The sequence below is a fragment of the Oncorhynchus masou genome, chromosome 24, assembly GCF_036934945.1.
Source record: "Oncorhynchus masou masou isolate Uvic2021 chromosome 24, UVic_Omas_1.1, whole genome shotgun sequence".
Classification (NCBI taxonomy): domain Eukaryota; kingdom Metazoa; phylum Chordata; class Actinopteri; order Salmoniformes; family Salmonidae; genus Oncorhynchus; species Oncorhynchus masou.
Window position 1 is genome coordinate 105877038 of NC_088235.1, and position 15311 is coordinate 105892348.

Below are 15311 nucleotides of genomic sequence, written 5' to 3' on the forward strand. Positions count from 1 at the left end.
TTGGATAAATCATGATAATAAAATAAAACATGTAAATTGTGGACCCAAAACTAACCTGACCAGCTACATTTCTTTTCACTGGTAACCTAGCGACCAATCAATACTGGTTGTCGCACTGCCAAGTCAAAGAGTCACAAATGTGAGTGTTTGGATCGCAGTCATGAACCCTGAGAAGACCAAACAGCCCTGAGAAGACCAAACAGCCCTGAGAAGACCAAACAGCCCTGAGAAGACCAAACAGCCCTGAGAAGACCAAACAGCCCTGAGAAGACCAAACAGCCCTGAGAAGACCAAACAGCCATGAGAAGACCAAACAGCCCTGAGAAGACCAAACAGCCATGAGAAGACCAAACAGCCATGAGAAGACCAAACAGCCCTGAGAAGACCAAACAGCCATGAGAAGACCAAACAGCCATGAGAAGACCAAACAGCCATGAGAAGACCAAACAGCCATGAGAAGACCAAACAGCCCTGAGAAGACCAAACAGCCCTGAGAAGACCAAACAGCCCTGAGAAGACCAAACAGCCCTGAGAAGACCAAACAGCCATGAGAAGACCAAACAGCCATGAGAAGACCAAACAGCCATGAGAAGACCAAACAGCCATGAGAAGACCAAACAGCCATGAGAAGACCAAACAGCCCTGAGAAGACCAAACAGCCCTGAGAAGACCAAACAGCCATGAGAAGACCAAACAGCCATGAGAAGACCAAACAGCCATGAGAAGACCAAACAGCCATGAGAAGACCAAACAGCAATAACTATTACTACCAATCAGAGCCACACCACATTAAATACCTTAAAAAGTGACTTAATACAATTTGAAAACATGAAACAACTATTACATAATATAAATAAACCATTCATCATATTAAAATCAGTGGTTCTGGAACATGATTCTCCTGCTTTCATTCCACAATGAAAACACAGATTAGATCTCTGTCCTACTGTGACTTGAAAGATTCTCTGTGGGGCGATAATAGGGACAAGAAATGGACCTCATGATCCAATACTGAGGTGCAGATAAAATATACAATACTGAGGTGCAGATACAATATGTACGCCGATTCTCACAATTATGTTGCGATTCTATACAGTGATTTTATTGCGATTCGATGTTCCAAACATATTGCTCACTATATGTCTGCTTTAGAGGGATAAAAGAGAGACATGAGAAAACAAGTGTTGATCTGTCATGGAAATAAAAAATGTGCTGAAAACAAACTGGCTCCCTATTTAAGTTTTAAGATGGAGAACAAGCTATTAAGGAAAAACACTGGTGTTTTGGTGCAGGGTACAGCAACCTGGCGCAAAATTAATATTGCAATAAATAATATCCCGAAATATAACTATCGATTTTTACCCCATCCCCAGGAGATAAGGTGTGTCGTCTTGGCATGCATGGCAGGCCCTCTCTCTGCTGTAAAGTCTACCATCTCTCTGTTCCTTCCTGCAGTAGATTACATAAGAGGATATGGTGCAGCTAGCTAGGACACTGCCACAATGAAGAACACACTTCACACGCCAATACATGCAAAGCCAGACTGTTCACTGACCCACGGCACTTAACTGACCAACAACGATGGCTAGCTTAGCATTCAGGGGGGCCGGACTAAGACACAGGAATCCCTGTACCCCTGAACAGCACCGTGGTCATCTATCTGGGCTGAAAGCAGCCATCTTCTCCCCCTCTCTTCCACCAGGTGACCACAGGTACATGCTTTCCTCCTTCGGCTATGAATTACAAACATGACAACCAGAGGACAGGGAGAATTGAACAGACAGAAAGAGATGCAGAAAGGAGAAGAAATGTTTTTCCCTCCCTCTCACTCCATTCACATCTCTTTTCTTGTGAGCGGCACTGTAACCTCGAGGGAAGCCTGAGTCATCACTCCCCTTCAACAGACTTTGGCCAGCCAGGCTATTTAGTGCTGAGGTTGGAGAAGGAAAGGCCTGTTTACATCTGACAGACCGACTCGAACAAACAGGGCCCTCTGGCAAGTCCCAAAAGGGACACAACAGTCACTGCTACACACAGAGAGGCAGAGCAGCAGACACAAAGACAACCACAGACAGTCTAATGTTGAAACAAACCCTACAGACCTAGACAGACAAGAGGCGACACACAGACAGTCTAACATTGAAACAAACCTTACAGACCTAGACAGACAAGAGGAGACACAGACAGTCTAACGTTGAAACAAACCCAACAGACCTAGAGAGACAAGAGGAGACACAGACAGGTCTGACGTGCCATGATGTTGTCTACCATGATCAGTTGTGTCACTCTGTCCTAGGACTGGGAGACATGTCCGTTTAGGCTCCTATTCACAGTAATTATTCATCATGCTCTCATGTATATTTCACACACTGCATCATCAGCACCGTCGGCTCATTCTGGTAGAAGTCGTCATGAACTCCTCAAAGGTTTGAGTCTGAGTGAAATAAGTTGTCCTTTATGTAAGTCTGAGTGAAATAAGTTGTCCTTTATGTAAGTCTGAGTGAAATAATTGTCCTTTATGTAAGTCTGAGTGAAATAAGTTGTCCTTTATGTAAGTCTGAGTGAAATAATTGTCCTTTATGTAAGTCTGAGTGAAATAATTGTCCTTTATGTAAGTCTGAGTGAAATAATTGTCCTTTCTGTAAGTCTGAGTGAAATAATTGTCCTTTATGTAAGTCTGAGTGAAATAATTGTCCTTTCTGTAAGGCTGAGTGAAATAATTGTCCTTTCTGTAAGGCTGAGTGAAATAATTGTCCTTTATGTAAGTCTGAGTGAAATAATTGTCCTTTCTGTAAGGCTGAGTGAAATAATTGTCCTTTATGTAAGTCTGAGTGAAATAATTGTCCTTTCTGTAAGGCTGAGTGAAATAATTGTCCTTTATGTAAGTCTGAGTGAAATAATTGTCCTTTATGTAAGGCTGTAATTGATCTTGCTTGAATAGACTAGCAGACTAGCATTTGAACTTGTGATGAAAATATATTTTTTTCTTTAGGGGTGTCATTTAGGGGTGACAGACAGCCTTGGTGAGGTGACAGACAGCCTTGGTGAGGTGACAGACAGCCTTGGTGAGGTGACAGACAGCCTTGGTGAGGTGACAGACAGCCTTGGTGAGGTGACAGACAGCCTTGGTGAGGTGACAGACAGCCTTGGTGAGGTGACAGACAGCCTTGGTGAGGTGACAGACAGCCTTGGTGAGGTGACAGACAGCCTTGGTGAGGTGACAGACAGCCTTGGTGAGGTGACAGACAGCCTTGGTGAGGTGACAGACAGCCTTGGTGAGGTGACAGACAGCCTTGGTGAGGTGACAGACAGCCTTGGTGAGGTGACAGACAGCCCAGTGCAATCCCAGCTGTCAGTGGTCCTCCAGAGTGTGTTTCAGCCATGGAGGATGATGTTAATATCCGTCTCTACTATTCATCCAGAGGTAAAGTGGTCCTCCAGAGTGTGTTTCAGCCATGGCAGGGTGATGTTAATATCCGTCTCTACTATTCATCCAGAGGTAAAGTGGTCCTCCAGAGTGTGTTTCAGCCATGGAGGATGATGTTAATATCCGTCTCTACTATTCATCCAGAGGTAAAGTGGTCCTCCAGAGTGTGTTTCAGCCATGGAGGATGATGTTAATATCCGTCTCTACTATTCATCCAGAGGTAAAGTGGTCCTCCAGAGTGTGTTTCAGCCATGGAGGGTGATGTTAATATCCGTCTCTACTATTCATCCAGAGGTAAAGTGGTCCTCCAGAGTGTGTTTCAGCCATGGAGGGTGATGTTAATATCCGTCTCTACTATTCATCCAGAGGTAAAGTGGTCCTCCAGAGTGTGTTTCAGCCATGGAGGGTGATGTTAATATCCGTCTCTACTATTCATCCAGAGGTAAAGTGGTCCTCCAGAGTGTGTTTCAGCCATGGAGGGTGATGTTAATATCCGTCTCTACTATTCATCCAGAGGTAAAGTGGTCCTCCAGAGTGTGTTTCAGCCATGGCAGGGTGATGTTAATATCCGTCTCTACTATTCATCCAGAGGTAAAGTGGTCCTCCAGAGTGTGTCTCAGCCATGGAGGGTGATGTTAATATCCGTCTCTACTATTCATCCAGAGGTAAAGTGGTCCTCCAGAGTGTGTTTCAGCCATGGAGGGTGATGTTAATATCCGTCTCTACTATTCATCCAGAGGTAAAGTGGTCCTCCAGAGTGTGTTTCAGCCATGGAGGGTGATGTTAATATCCGTCTCTACTATTCATCCAGAGGTAAAGTGGTCCTCCAGAGTGTGTTTCAGCCATGGAGGGTGATGTTAATATCCGTCTCTACTATTCATCCAGAGGTAAAGTGGTCCTCCAGAGTGTGTTTCAGCCATGGAGGGTGATGTTAATATCCGTCTCTACTATTCATCCAGAGGTAAAGTGGTCCTCCAGAGTGTGTTTCAGCCATGGAGGGTGATGTTAATATCCGTCTCTACTATTCATCCAGAGGTAAAGTGGTCCTCCAGAGTGTGTTTCAGCCATGGCAGGGTGATGTTAATATCCGTCTCTACTATTCATCCAGAGGTAAAGTGGTCCTAGGCACCGCACCACGCCTCACAAAGGAAAACAGCCTTCCCATGTTAAGGCACTTGACCTTTCCCATCTTGGCAAACCAAAGAGGACACAGAGTTATTTAAGTCTGACAGTGAAAAGGAAATGGTCATTTCCGAGTGAGTAAAACGATGACAATAAGGCAGACAGACTGCTTTTTCTCCCATGTTTGAATTCTGATCTCACGTTTGAAAAGCTCTGCCTGTCTCCTGTGGCAGACTGAGTGTGTTTTAATGATGAGGCTGGGGAGAGATTAAAGAGCCCCTAGCTCCCATTTCAGCTAAGCCTTTCCCTTTTATACAAATAGCATGTCACTGCGTTAATGTCTGGGCTTACACTCACTAACTCATCAACCTAACATTATTCAGCTGATATTATACCCACATCTTAAACTCAGGAAACAGAAACTCAGCTCGACTTGGAAGCTGCTGGGTGTTGAGTCAACAGAATGAACACGTGTGGACGTGCTATAAACAGTGTCCACTGAAACAAATAGCCTCGCTGGATTTCAGTCATTTACCAACTCGTCTATAAAGGATGCTGTCAACATGCCTTGCATGGTGACGTGTGCTGTAGCGTAGACGTTCTGATGGGTGCCAGAGTAAAACTTTAAAACCACTGAGAAATCTCCTGAGAATCAGAGTGTGTGCGAGTGTTACCCTCATCCTGTTCAGGTGCTGCTCTCTGGGGGCAATCTTAAGGCCTCTAGACCACTAACCACCTGATACTCTGATTGGTTACCAGGTCATTTTCTAGGAATTATAGGTAAAGTATTGTGTATTTTTCATGAAAACACACACACACACACTAGCCTGGAGGTAAACACCATCTGGCTATCCAGGGTTGTTTCCCTGAAGAGTGCAGACCAGACCAGAGACCAGACTACAGAGCCTCCATCTCCACTCATCAGGGCTCTGTACTGTATGAGAGTGTATTCAACTCAACGATCACCTGACCAAACCAGTGAAGACAGAAACACCTGTCATGTGAACTGTGTTAATGTGTGTCATGATACAAGGTACAACACGGCTGTTACACCAGCAAACACAGCAGGATGCCAATTCATGTTACACCAGCCAATACAGCAGGATGCCAATTCATGTTACACCAGCCAATACAGCAGGCTGCCAATTCATACATAAGGGAAGACACCAACATACCATATAGAGCAATGACTTCAGGCTGACAGTATATTAAAATGGGCCATTCAGGCTTTAGGTGACTATGACTTCAGGCTGACAGTATATTAAAATGGGCCATTCAGGCTTGAAGGTGACTATGACTTCAGGCTGACAGTATATTAAAATGGGCCATTCAGGCTTGAAGGTGACTATGACTTCAGGCTGACAGTATATTAAAATGGCGCATTCAGGCTTGAAGGTGACTATGACTTCAGGCTGACAGTATATTAAAATGGGCCATTCAGGCTTTAGGTGACTATGACTTCAGGCTGACAGTATATTAAAATGGGCCATTCAGGCTTTAGGTGACTATGACTTCAGGCTGACAGTATATTAAAATGGCGCATTCAGGCTTGAAGGTGACTATGACTTCAGGCTGACAGTATATTAAAATGGGCCATTCAGGCTTTAGGTGACTATGCCTTCAGGCTGACAGTATATTAAAATGGGCCATTCAGGCTTTAGGTGACTATGACTTCAGGCTGACAGTATATTAAAATGGGCCATTCAGGCTTGAAGGTGACTATGACTTCAGGCTGACAGTATATTAAAATGGGCCATTCAGGCTTTAGGTGACTATGACTTCAGGCTGACAGTATATTAAAATGGGCCATTCAGGCTTTAGGTGACTATGACTTCAAGCTGACAGTATATTAAAATGGGCCATTCAGGCTTTAGGTTGCATCGATCTCATAGCCATTAGCTACACTACAGGAGAAGATAGGTTCAGGTGTTTCACAAATAAGCATATTCACTGAAACTGAATAACTAATGTAATTCAAATATATAAAACAGATTCAAACTCCTCTTTAGCAAGACAGAGAGACAGACAGGAAAAGGATATATAAAAGTGGTTGTTGTTTACTGGAAGCTGACAAGCCTATTACTGAGGAGTTCATCTAACAGAGGTTTCTGTAGCTAGCTGCTGTAATTATGCTAGAAGATAAACCAGGAGGAGAGAGGGGGAGCGGGGTCAAACCAGGAGAGAGGGGGAGCGGGGTCAAACCAGGAGAGAAGGGGAGCGGGGTCAAACCAGGAGAGAAGGGGAGCGGGGTCAAACCAGGAGAGAGGGGGAGCGGGGTCAAACCAGGAGAGGGGGGATCGGGGTCAAACCAGGAGAGAGGGGGAGCGGGGTCAAAGCAGGAGAGAGGGGGAGCGGGGTCAAACCAGGAGAGAAGGGGAGCGGGGTCAAACCAGGAGAGAAGGGGAGCGGGGTCAAACCAGGAGAGAAGGGGAGCGGGGTCAAACCAGGAGAGAAGGGGAGCGGGGTCAAACCAGGAGAGAAGGGGAGCGGGGTCAAACCAGGAGAGAAGGGGAGCGGGGTCAAACCAGGAGAGAAGGGGATCGGGGTCAAACCAGGAGAGAAGGGGAGCGGGGTCAAACCAGGAGAGAAGGGGATCGGGGTCAAACCAGGAGAGAAGGGGATCGGGGTCAAACCAGGAGAGAAGGGGAGCGGAGTCAAACCAGGAGAGAAGGGGTGCGGGGTCAAACCAGGAGAGAGGGGGAGCGGGGTCAAACCAGGAGAGAGGGGGATCGGGGTCAAACCAGGAGAGAATGGGAGCGGGGTCAAACCAGGAGAGAAGGGGAGCGGGGTCAAACCAGGAGAGAAGGGGAGCGGGGTCAAACCAGGAGAGAAGGGGAGCGGGGTCAAACCAGGAGAGAAGGGGGATCGGGTTCAAATCAAGAGAGAAGGGGGATCGGGGTCAAACCAGGAGAGAAGGGGAGCGGGGTCAAACCAGGAGAGAAGGGGAGCAGGGGTCAAACCAGGAGAGAAGGGGAGCAGGGGTCAAACCAGGAGAGAGGGGGAGCGGGGTCAAACCAGGAGAGAAGGGGAGCGGGGTCAAACCAGGAGAGAAGGGGAGTGGGGTCAAACCAGGAGAGAAGGGGAGCGGGGTCAAACCAGGAGAGAAAGGGAGCGGGGCCAAACCAGGAGAGAAAGGGAGCGGGGTCAAACCAGGAGAGAAGGGGAGGGGGGTCAAACCAGGAGAGAAAGGGAGCGGGGCCAAACCAGGAGAGAAAGGGAGCGGGGTCAAACCAGGAGAGAAGGGGAGGGGGGTCAAACCAGGAGAGAAGGGGAGGGGGGTCAAACCAGGAGAGAAAGGGAGCGGGGTCAAACCAGGAGAGAAAGGGAGCGGGGTCAAACCAGGAGAGAAAGGGAGCGGGGTCAAACCAGGAGAGAAAGGGAGGGGGGTCAAACCAGGAGAGAAAGGGAGCGGGGTCAAACCAGGAGTGAAGGGGAGGGGATGGGGTCTGATATCAAGCAGAGGAAAACTTTAATAAACTGGCTAATGAGAAATATAATAAACTATGATTATTTGCTCGTCTAAGATTGCTCTGCAGGTCATATTTTCAGTTTAGAAATCGCTTCTACAATTTCCTGTGGGCTGCATTACGCAATAGCTGTGGATACATTCAAAAAAATATATATTTTTTGCAAGCCTCTTATTATGTCATTCACACAGGCCACAATGAACCGGTTTTACTAATCTAATAAACAGCTTCTCTGTGAGACGTGACAAGCCAACTCCTCATGTTATCACTGTCACAGACGGAGTCATTACCAATCACACACACCATTAGTTGTTATTTGCGTCGGACGGTTGTTGGCTACTTAACATTTTAATTCCTTGTTTTGACAAAAACCTCAAACATTCCCTGGCCTCTCATTCACCCTGTAATGTTATCGTGAACCAGCTTAGACCAAGCTGTGGGTGTGTAGAACAACATGCAGTAATAGATTGTATACTGTGCCAACACAACCCAATGCTGAGAACTCAGATTTGATAATACTGCCATCTACTGGTGCATTGAACACCGAAGACAATATTTTATGGAGGTACTGTAATGTACCAGCACTTCCATACACATCCAGTAGGTGTCGCCCTAGTGCTGCGATAGCTTGTAACAACCATACAGTCTATGGATGCAACACACACAACTGTAGGGGTAGACACAGTGTGTGGCTCTCAGTGTGGTGTATGGGCAGACAGACCGTGGGTGCATGTGTGTGCTGAGTGGCTCTCAGTGTGGTGTATGGGCAGACACACCGTGGGTGTGTGTGTGTGTGTGCTGAGTGGGTGTCACTGTGGTGTATGGGCAGACAGACCGTGGGTGCATGTGTGTGCTGAGTGGGTGTCAGTGTGGTGTATGGGCAGACACACCGTGGGTGTGTGTGTGTGCTGAGTGGGTGTCACTGTGGTGTATGGGCAGACAGACCGCGGGTGTGTGTGTGTGTGCTGAGTAGGTGTCAGTGTGGTGTATGGGCAGACACACCGTGGGTGTGTGTGCTGAGTGGGTGTCAGTGTGGTGTATGGGCAGACAGACCGTGGGTGTGTGTGTGTGTGTGTGTGTGCTGAGTGGGTGTCAGTGAGGGCAGAGCAACCAGCTCCTGACTGGTGGATGCAGACAGCCTGACTCATCAGTCTGCCAGCCAGGCGGCATAGAAGAGCAATAGTGGACAGCACTGTGTACTGCCTGGCTGGATGGATGGAGCTGTCCACCATAGATGGAGCAATCAAATGGATAGGTTATAAAATACTGATGATTAATACAAAGCTTCATCCTTATTGATTTATAGGGACGGGGGGGATAAACAAGGAATCATTTAGTCAGTAAGTCATCACTGTGTGTCTCTAGGAATGAATATAGTTTGTGTATGTGTTGTGTCTGTTGCGTGTGTCTGCTGTGTGTGTGTCTGCTGTGTGTCTGCAGCGTGTGTCTGCTGTGTGCGTGTGTCTGTTGCGCGCGCGCGTGTTTGTCTGCTGCGTGTGTCTGTTATGTGTCTGTTGTGTGTGTGTCTGCTGAGTGTGTCTGTTGTGTGTGTGTCTGCTGCATGTGTCTGTTGTGTTGTGTGTGTGTGTGTTTGATGTGTGTGTGTGCGTGTGTGTGTGTGTGTGCAGTAGAAGTAGCAGTACACACCAGTCCTGCAGTGAGTGATGGTGCAGACTGGCCCAGGGACTGGTTCCTCATGCGGAGCAGGTTGTTGGGGGGTTCTCCAGGAGGCTGCCAGGCTAGCTGACTCACCCCACCCTGCAAACTGTTGGACAGGGGCAGGAGCTGCTTACCTAGGGGGGAGGAAGAACAAGACAACCAGGCTCAAATACTGAACAACAGAATTGTATGTGTGTGTGTGTGTGTGTGTGTGTGTGTGTGTGTGTGTGTGTGTGTGTGTGTGTGTGTGTGTGTGTGTGTGTGTGTGTGTCTCTCTCTCTCTCTCTTACCGGTCATAGCCATGCTGCTACGGCGAGCGCGGCCGTCATCCTGGCTCAGCTGTCGGTGCAGTTTTGTCTTATTGGCGGCGGGGGACAGGTCAGGGTTACTCAACTTCCTGAACAACAGGGGAGGGGGCGCAGCAAACTCCTTCTACAGAGAGAGAGAAATGGAAGGGAAGAGAGGGAGGATGGAGAGAAGAGCAGAGAGGGAGGATGGAGAGAAGAGCAGAGAGGGGGACAGACGAGCAGAGAGACGAGCAGAGAGAGGGAGAGACGAGCAGAGAGAGGGAGAGACGAGCAGAGAGAGGGAGAGACGAGCAGAGAGAGGGAGAGACGAGCAGAGAGAGGGAGAGACAAGCAGAGAGAGGGAGAGACGAGCAGAGAGAGGGAGAGACGAGCAGAGAGGGGGACAGACGAGCAGAGAGGGGGACAGACGAGCAGAGAGAGGGAGAGACGAGCAGAGAGGGGGACAGACGAGCAGAGAGAGGGAGAGACGAGCAGAGAGGGGGACAGACGAGCAGAGAGAGGGACAGACGAGCAGAGAGAGGGACAGACGAGCAGAGAGAGGGACAGACGAGCAGAGAGAGGGACAGACGAGCAGAGAGAGGGACAGACGAGCAGAGAGAGGGACAGACGAGCAGAGAGAGGGACAGACGAGCAGAGAGAGGGACAGACGAGCAGAGAGAGGGACAGACGAGCAGAGAGAGGGACAGACGAGCAGAGGGAGAGGGAGAGAGAAAGCGTAGGAAAGAGAGGGACCGGGGAGAGAGAGCATAATGGGGAGGGAAAGGAGAGAGAGAGTAGGAGAGAGAGGGACGGGGAGGGTGAGGAGAGAGAGTAGGAGAGAGGGGGATTGGGAGGAAAAGGAGAGAGAGTAGGAGAGAGGGGGATTGGGAGGAAAAGGAGAGAGAGTAGGAGAGAGGGGGATTGGGAGGAAAAAGAGAGTAGGAGAAAGGGGGATTGGGAGGAAAAGGAGAGAGTAGGAGAGGGGGATTGGGAGGAAAAGGAGAGTAGGAGAGGGGGATTGGGAGGAAAAGGAGAGAGAGTATGAGAGAGGGGGATTGGGAGGAAAAGAAGAGAGTAGGAGAGGGGGATTGGGAGGAAAAGGAGAGAGAGCAAGAGGGAGACGGGGAGGGAAAGGAGAAAGAGTAGGAGAGAGAGGGATTGGGAGGAAAAGGAGAGAGAGTAGGAGAGAGAGGGACGGGGAGGAAAAGGAGAGAGAGTAGGAGAGAGAGGGATTGGGAGGAAAAGGAGAGAGAGTAGGAGAGAGAGGGATTGGGAGGAAAAGGAGAGAGAGTAGGAGAGAGACGGGGAGGAAAAGGAGAGAGAGTAGGAGAGAGAGGGATTGGGAGGAAAAGGAGAGAGAGTAGGAGAGAGACGGGGAGGAAAAGGAGAGATAGTAGGAGAGAGGGGGATTGGGAGGAAAAGGAGAGAGAGAGGAGAGAAAAAGACGGGGAGGAAAAGGAGAGAGAGTAGGAGAGAGAGGGATTGGGAGGAAAAGGAGAGAGAGTAGGAGAGAGAGGGATTGGGAGGAAAAGGAGAGAGAGTAGGAGAGAGGGGATTGGGAGGAAAAGGAGAGAGAGTAGGAGAGAGGGGGATTGGGAGGAAAAGGAGAGAGAGTAGGAGAGAGACGGGGAGGAAAAGGAGAGAGAGTAGGAGAGAGAGGGATTGGGAGGAAAAGGAGAGAGAGTAGGAGAGAGAGGGATTGGGAGGAAAAGGAGAGAGAGTAGGAGAGAGGGGGATTGGGAGGAAAAGGAGAGAGAGTAGGAGAGAGACGGGGAGGAAAAGGAGAGAGAGTAGGAGAGAGAGGGATTGGGAGGAAAAGGAGAGAGAGTAGGAGAGAGAGGGACGGGGAGGAAAAGGAGAGAGAGTAGGAGAGAGACGGGGATTGGGAGGAAAAGGAGAGAGAGTAGGAGAGAGACGGGGAGGAAAAGGAGAGAGAGTAGGAGAGAGAGGGATTGGGAGGAAAAGGAGAGAGAGTAGGAGAGAGAGGGATTGGGAGGAAAAGGAGAGAGAGTAGGAGAGAGAGGGATTGGGAGGAAAAGGAGAGAGAGTAGGAGAGAGACGGGGAGGGAAAGGAGAGGAAGAAGAGAACAAAAGACAGGCCTATTAAAACAATTCGCTCCAATCCCAACAAGTAAAGTAAGCTGTCCCAGTCCATGTGAGTATCCATCTCTGAAGCTATTCAACAGTGAAGTAACACCACAGCAAAGCCAACCAAACCCCAGTCAGTCAGTAAACGGCCCCTGGCCAACCAAACTCCAGTCAGTCAGTAAACGGCCCCTGGCCAACCAAACCCCAGTCAGTCAGTAAACGGCCCCTGGCAAACCAAACCCCAGTCAGTCAGTAAACGGCCCCTGGCCAACCAAACCCCAGTCAGTCAGTAAACAGGCCCTTGGCCAACCAAACCCCAGTCAGTAAGTGGCCCTTGGCCAACCAAACCCCAGTCAGCAAATGGCCCCTGGAGGCTCTTGGCCAACCAAACCCCAGTCAGTAAATGCCCCCGGAAGGCCCTTTGCCAACCAAACCCCAGTCAGTAAATGGCCCCTGGAGGCCCTTGGCCAACCAAACCCGTCAGTCAGTAAATGGCCCCTGGACACAGCAAGACCATAGAGTGCAGAAAAAACACAGACACTGGAGCCACTGCTAACAGTGCCTCTACACACACACATCCCATAAAACACTGATCAAACAGGGGTTTAAAGCACAAACACAGGAAGATCTGATTTTAAAATCAGTTGTAAAGGGGTGGACAGTTCCTGAAATGAGATATTGATTTTGTCTGTTGAGACCAAATCCAACAGAGATCACCAGAGAGAGGAACATGGAGGATGTGATATACAGCCAAGTTAGATGAGTCAGGCCTATTTGTTTTGCTTCGATGGCCTCGGAAACATCAGTCACCGTGGAAACCTGGCTTGGCTGAGGTCACTTCCTCTCCCCAGCCAACAGACCAACCCCTGGCGTCGTAAGGAGGAGTGGTCCAGAAACATCTGGAGTGTCAGACCACCACCCCTCAGGGTGGGCTTATTTAGTTAGTTTTCCGAAATATGCTATCTTCAAAAAGCAAGAAAGTTGGCGTAGAGCTATCATTCAGGCCAGGTGCTTGCAATCATGACGAGACAAATAGCTAATGTTAGCGAGCTAGTGAAATTACAACATGTGACTAAAACCAGTGCGGCAAGCAATTGCCTGTATAAACGTTTTCAGTCATCAGGGCATGCCATTTGCAGTTGAAATGCATAGCCAATACATGTTTTATTGAATAACAGCAAACATTGTCGTAATGAACAGCTAGCTTGTACTTGTCATAATATACTCTCATTGCGAGGTTGCCATAAAGCAGTGCTGTGCAACTCCGTTCCTGGAGAGCTACCGTCCTGTAGGTTTTCACTCCAATCCTAACCGAGCACGCCTGATTCTAATAATTAGCTGGTTGACAAGATGAATCAGGACAGCTACAACAATGGTTTAAGTGAAAACCTCCAGGAACATGGTTGGAGAGCCCTGCCATATAGTTACTTGATCTTTGGCTGTTGTAAAACACTAGTAAATCTACTCAAGATAAATGCTGATGCTGACACCTAGTGGTGGCATTACGAACTGCATGCTGATGCATTTCAATGCTTATTTGTGAACAGTGCAGTTTCAGATAGAGTTGAATTCATTCAACCAGCCACCCGTTGTGGTTGAGCACAAATACTTTTGCATACTTATCATCCACTGCCATAGATCGGTTCAACTTAAAGATGTGTCTAAGAAGGTATACTAAACAAGTTTCGTATGTACTGTCGTATTTATAAAGGACATTAGAGGTCGACTGATTAATCGGAATGGCCGACTAATTAGGGCCGATTTCAAGTTTTCATAACAATCGGAAAAATCAGGATTTTTGGACACCGATTTGGCAGATTTATTTATTTTTTTACACATTTATTTGATCTTTATTTAACTAGGCAAGTCAGTTAAGAACACATACTTATTTTCAATCGGCTATTCCGATTATTTTCAATGACGGCCTAGGAACGGTGGGTTAACTGCCTTGTTCAGGGGCAGAACGACAGATGTTTACCTTGTCAGCTCTGTGGATTCAATCTTGCAACCTTACAGTTAACTAGTCCAACGCTCTAACCACCTGATGACATTGCACTCCATGAGGGGACTGCCTGTTACGTGAATGCAGTAAACCAAGGTATGTTGCTAGCTAGCATTAAACTTATCTTATAAAAAACAATCAATCAATCAATCTCAATCACTAGTTAACTACACATGGTTGATGATATTACTAGTTTATCTAGCGTGTCCTGCGTTGCATATAATCAATGCGGTGTGTATCGTTGCTCCAATGTGTACCTAACCATAAACATCAAAGCCTTTCTTAAAATCAATACACAGAAGTATGTATTTTTAAACCTGCATATTTAGCTAAAAGAAATCCAGGTTAGCAGGCGATATTAACCAGGTGAAATGGTGTCACTTCTCTTGCGTTCATTGCATGCAGAGTCAGTGTATATGCAACAGTTTGGGACGCCTAATTTTCCAGAACTGTACGTAATTATGACATAACATTGAAGGTTGTGCAATGTAACAGGAATATTTAGACTTATGGATGCCACCCGTTAGATAAAATACGGAACGGTTCCATATTTCACTGAAAGAATAAACGTCATGTTCTCGAGATGATGGTTTCCGGATTCGACCATATTAATGACCTCAGCCTCGTACTTCTGTGTGTTATAAGAGCAGTCTGACTGAGCGGTGGTAGGCACCAGCAGGCTCGTAAGCATTCATTCAAACAGCACTTTTGTGCGTTTGCCAGCAGCTGTTTATGACTTCAAGCCTATCAACTCACGAGATCAGGCTGGTGTAACCCATATGAAATGGCTAGCTAGTTAGCGGGGTGCGCGCTAATAGCGTTTCAAACGTCACTCGCTCTGAGACTTGGAGTAGTTGTTCCTCTTGTTCTGCATGGGCCACGGCTTTTGTGGAGCGATGGGTAACGAGGGTGGCTGTTGTGGTTGTGTTCATGGTTCGAGCCCAGGAGCGAGGAGAGAGGAAAAAGGCAATACTAAAGTGCCTATAAGAACATCCAATAGTCAAAGATTAATGAAATTCAAATGGTTTAGAGAGAAATAGTCCTACAATTCCTATAATAACTACAACCTAAAACTTCTTACCTGGGAATATTGAAGACTCATGTTAAAAGGAACCACCAGCTTTCATATGTTCTCATGTTCTGAGCAAGGAACTTAAACGTTAGCTTTCTTACATGGCACATTTTACACTTTTTTTATTCTCCAACACTTTGTTTTTGCATTATTTAAACCAAATTGAACATGTTTCATTATTTATTTG

The 15311-nt window shown here is 47.5% G+C and overlaps 1 protein-coding gene across 1 annotated transcript in view; it reads right to left on the reverse strand.

Annotated features, from left to right (window-relative positions):
• LOC135513190 (microtubule-associated serine/threonine-protein kinase 2-like) overlaps positions 1–15311 on the reverse strand; it is a 316935-nt gene that overhangs the window by 232277 nt on the left and 69347 nt on the right. Inside the window, exons 2-3 of the mRNA XM_064935986.1 lie at positions 9966–10107; positions 9664–9809 (exon numbers count right to left, since the gene is read on the reverse strand). Of these exons, the coding sequence (XP_064792058.1) occupies positions 9664–9809; positions 9966–10107 (288 nt within the window). The remainder of the gene's footprint in view (positions 1–9663; positions 9810–9965; positions 10108–15311) is intronic.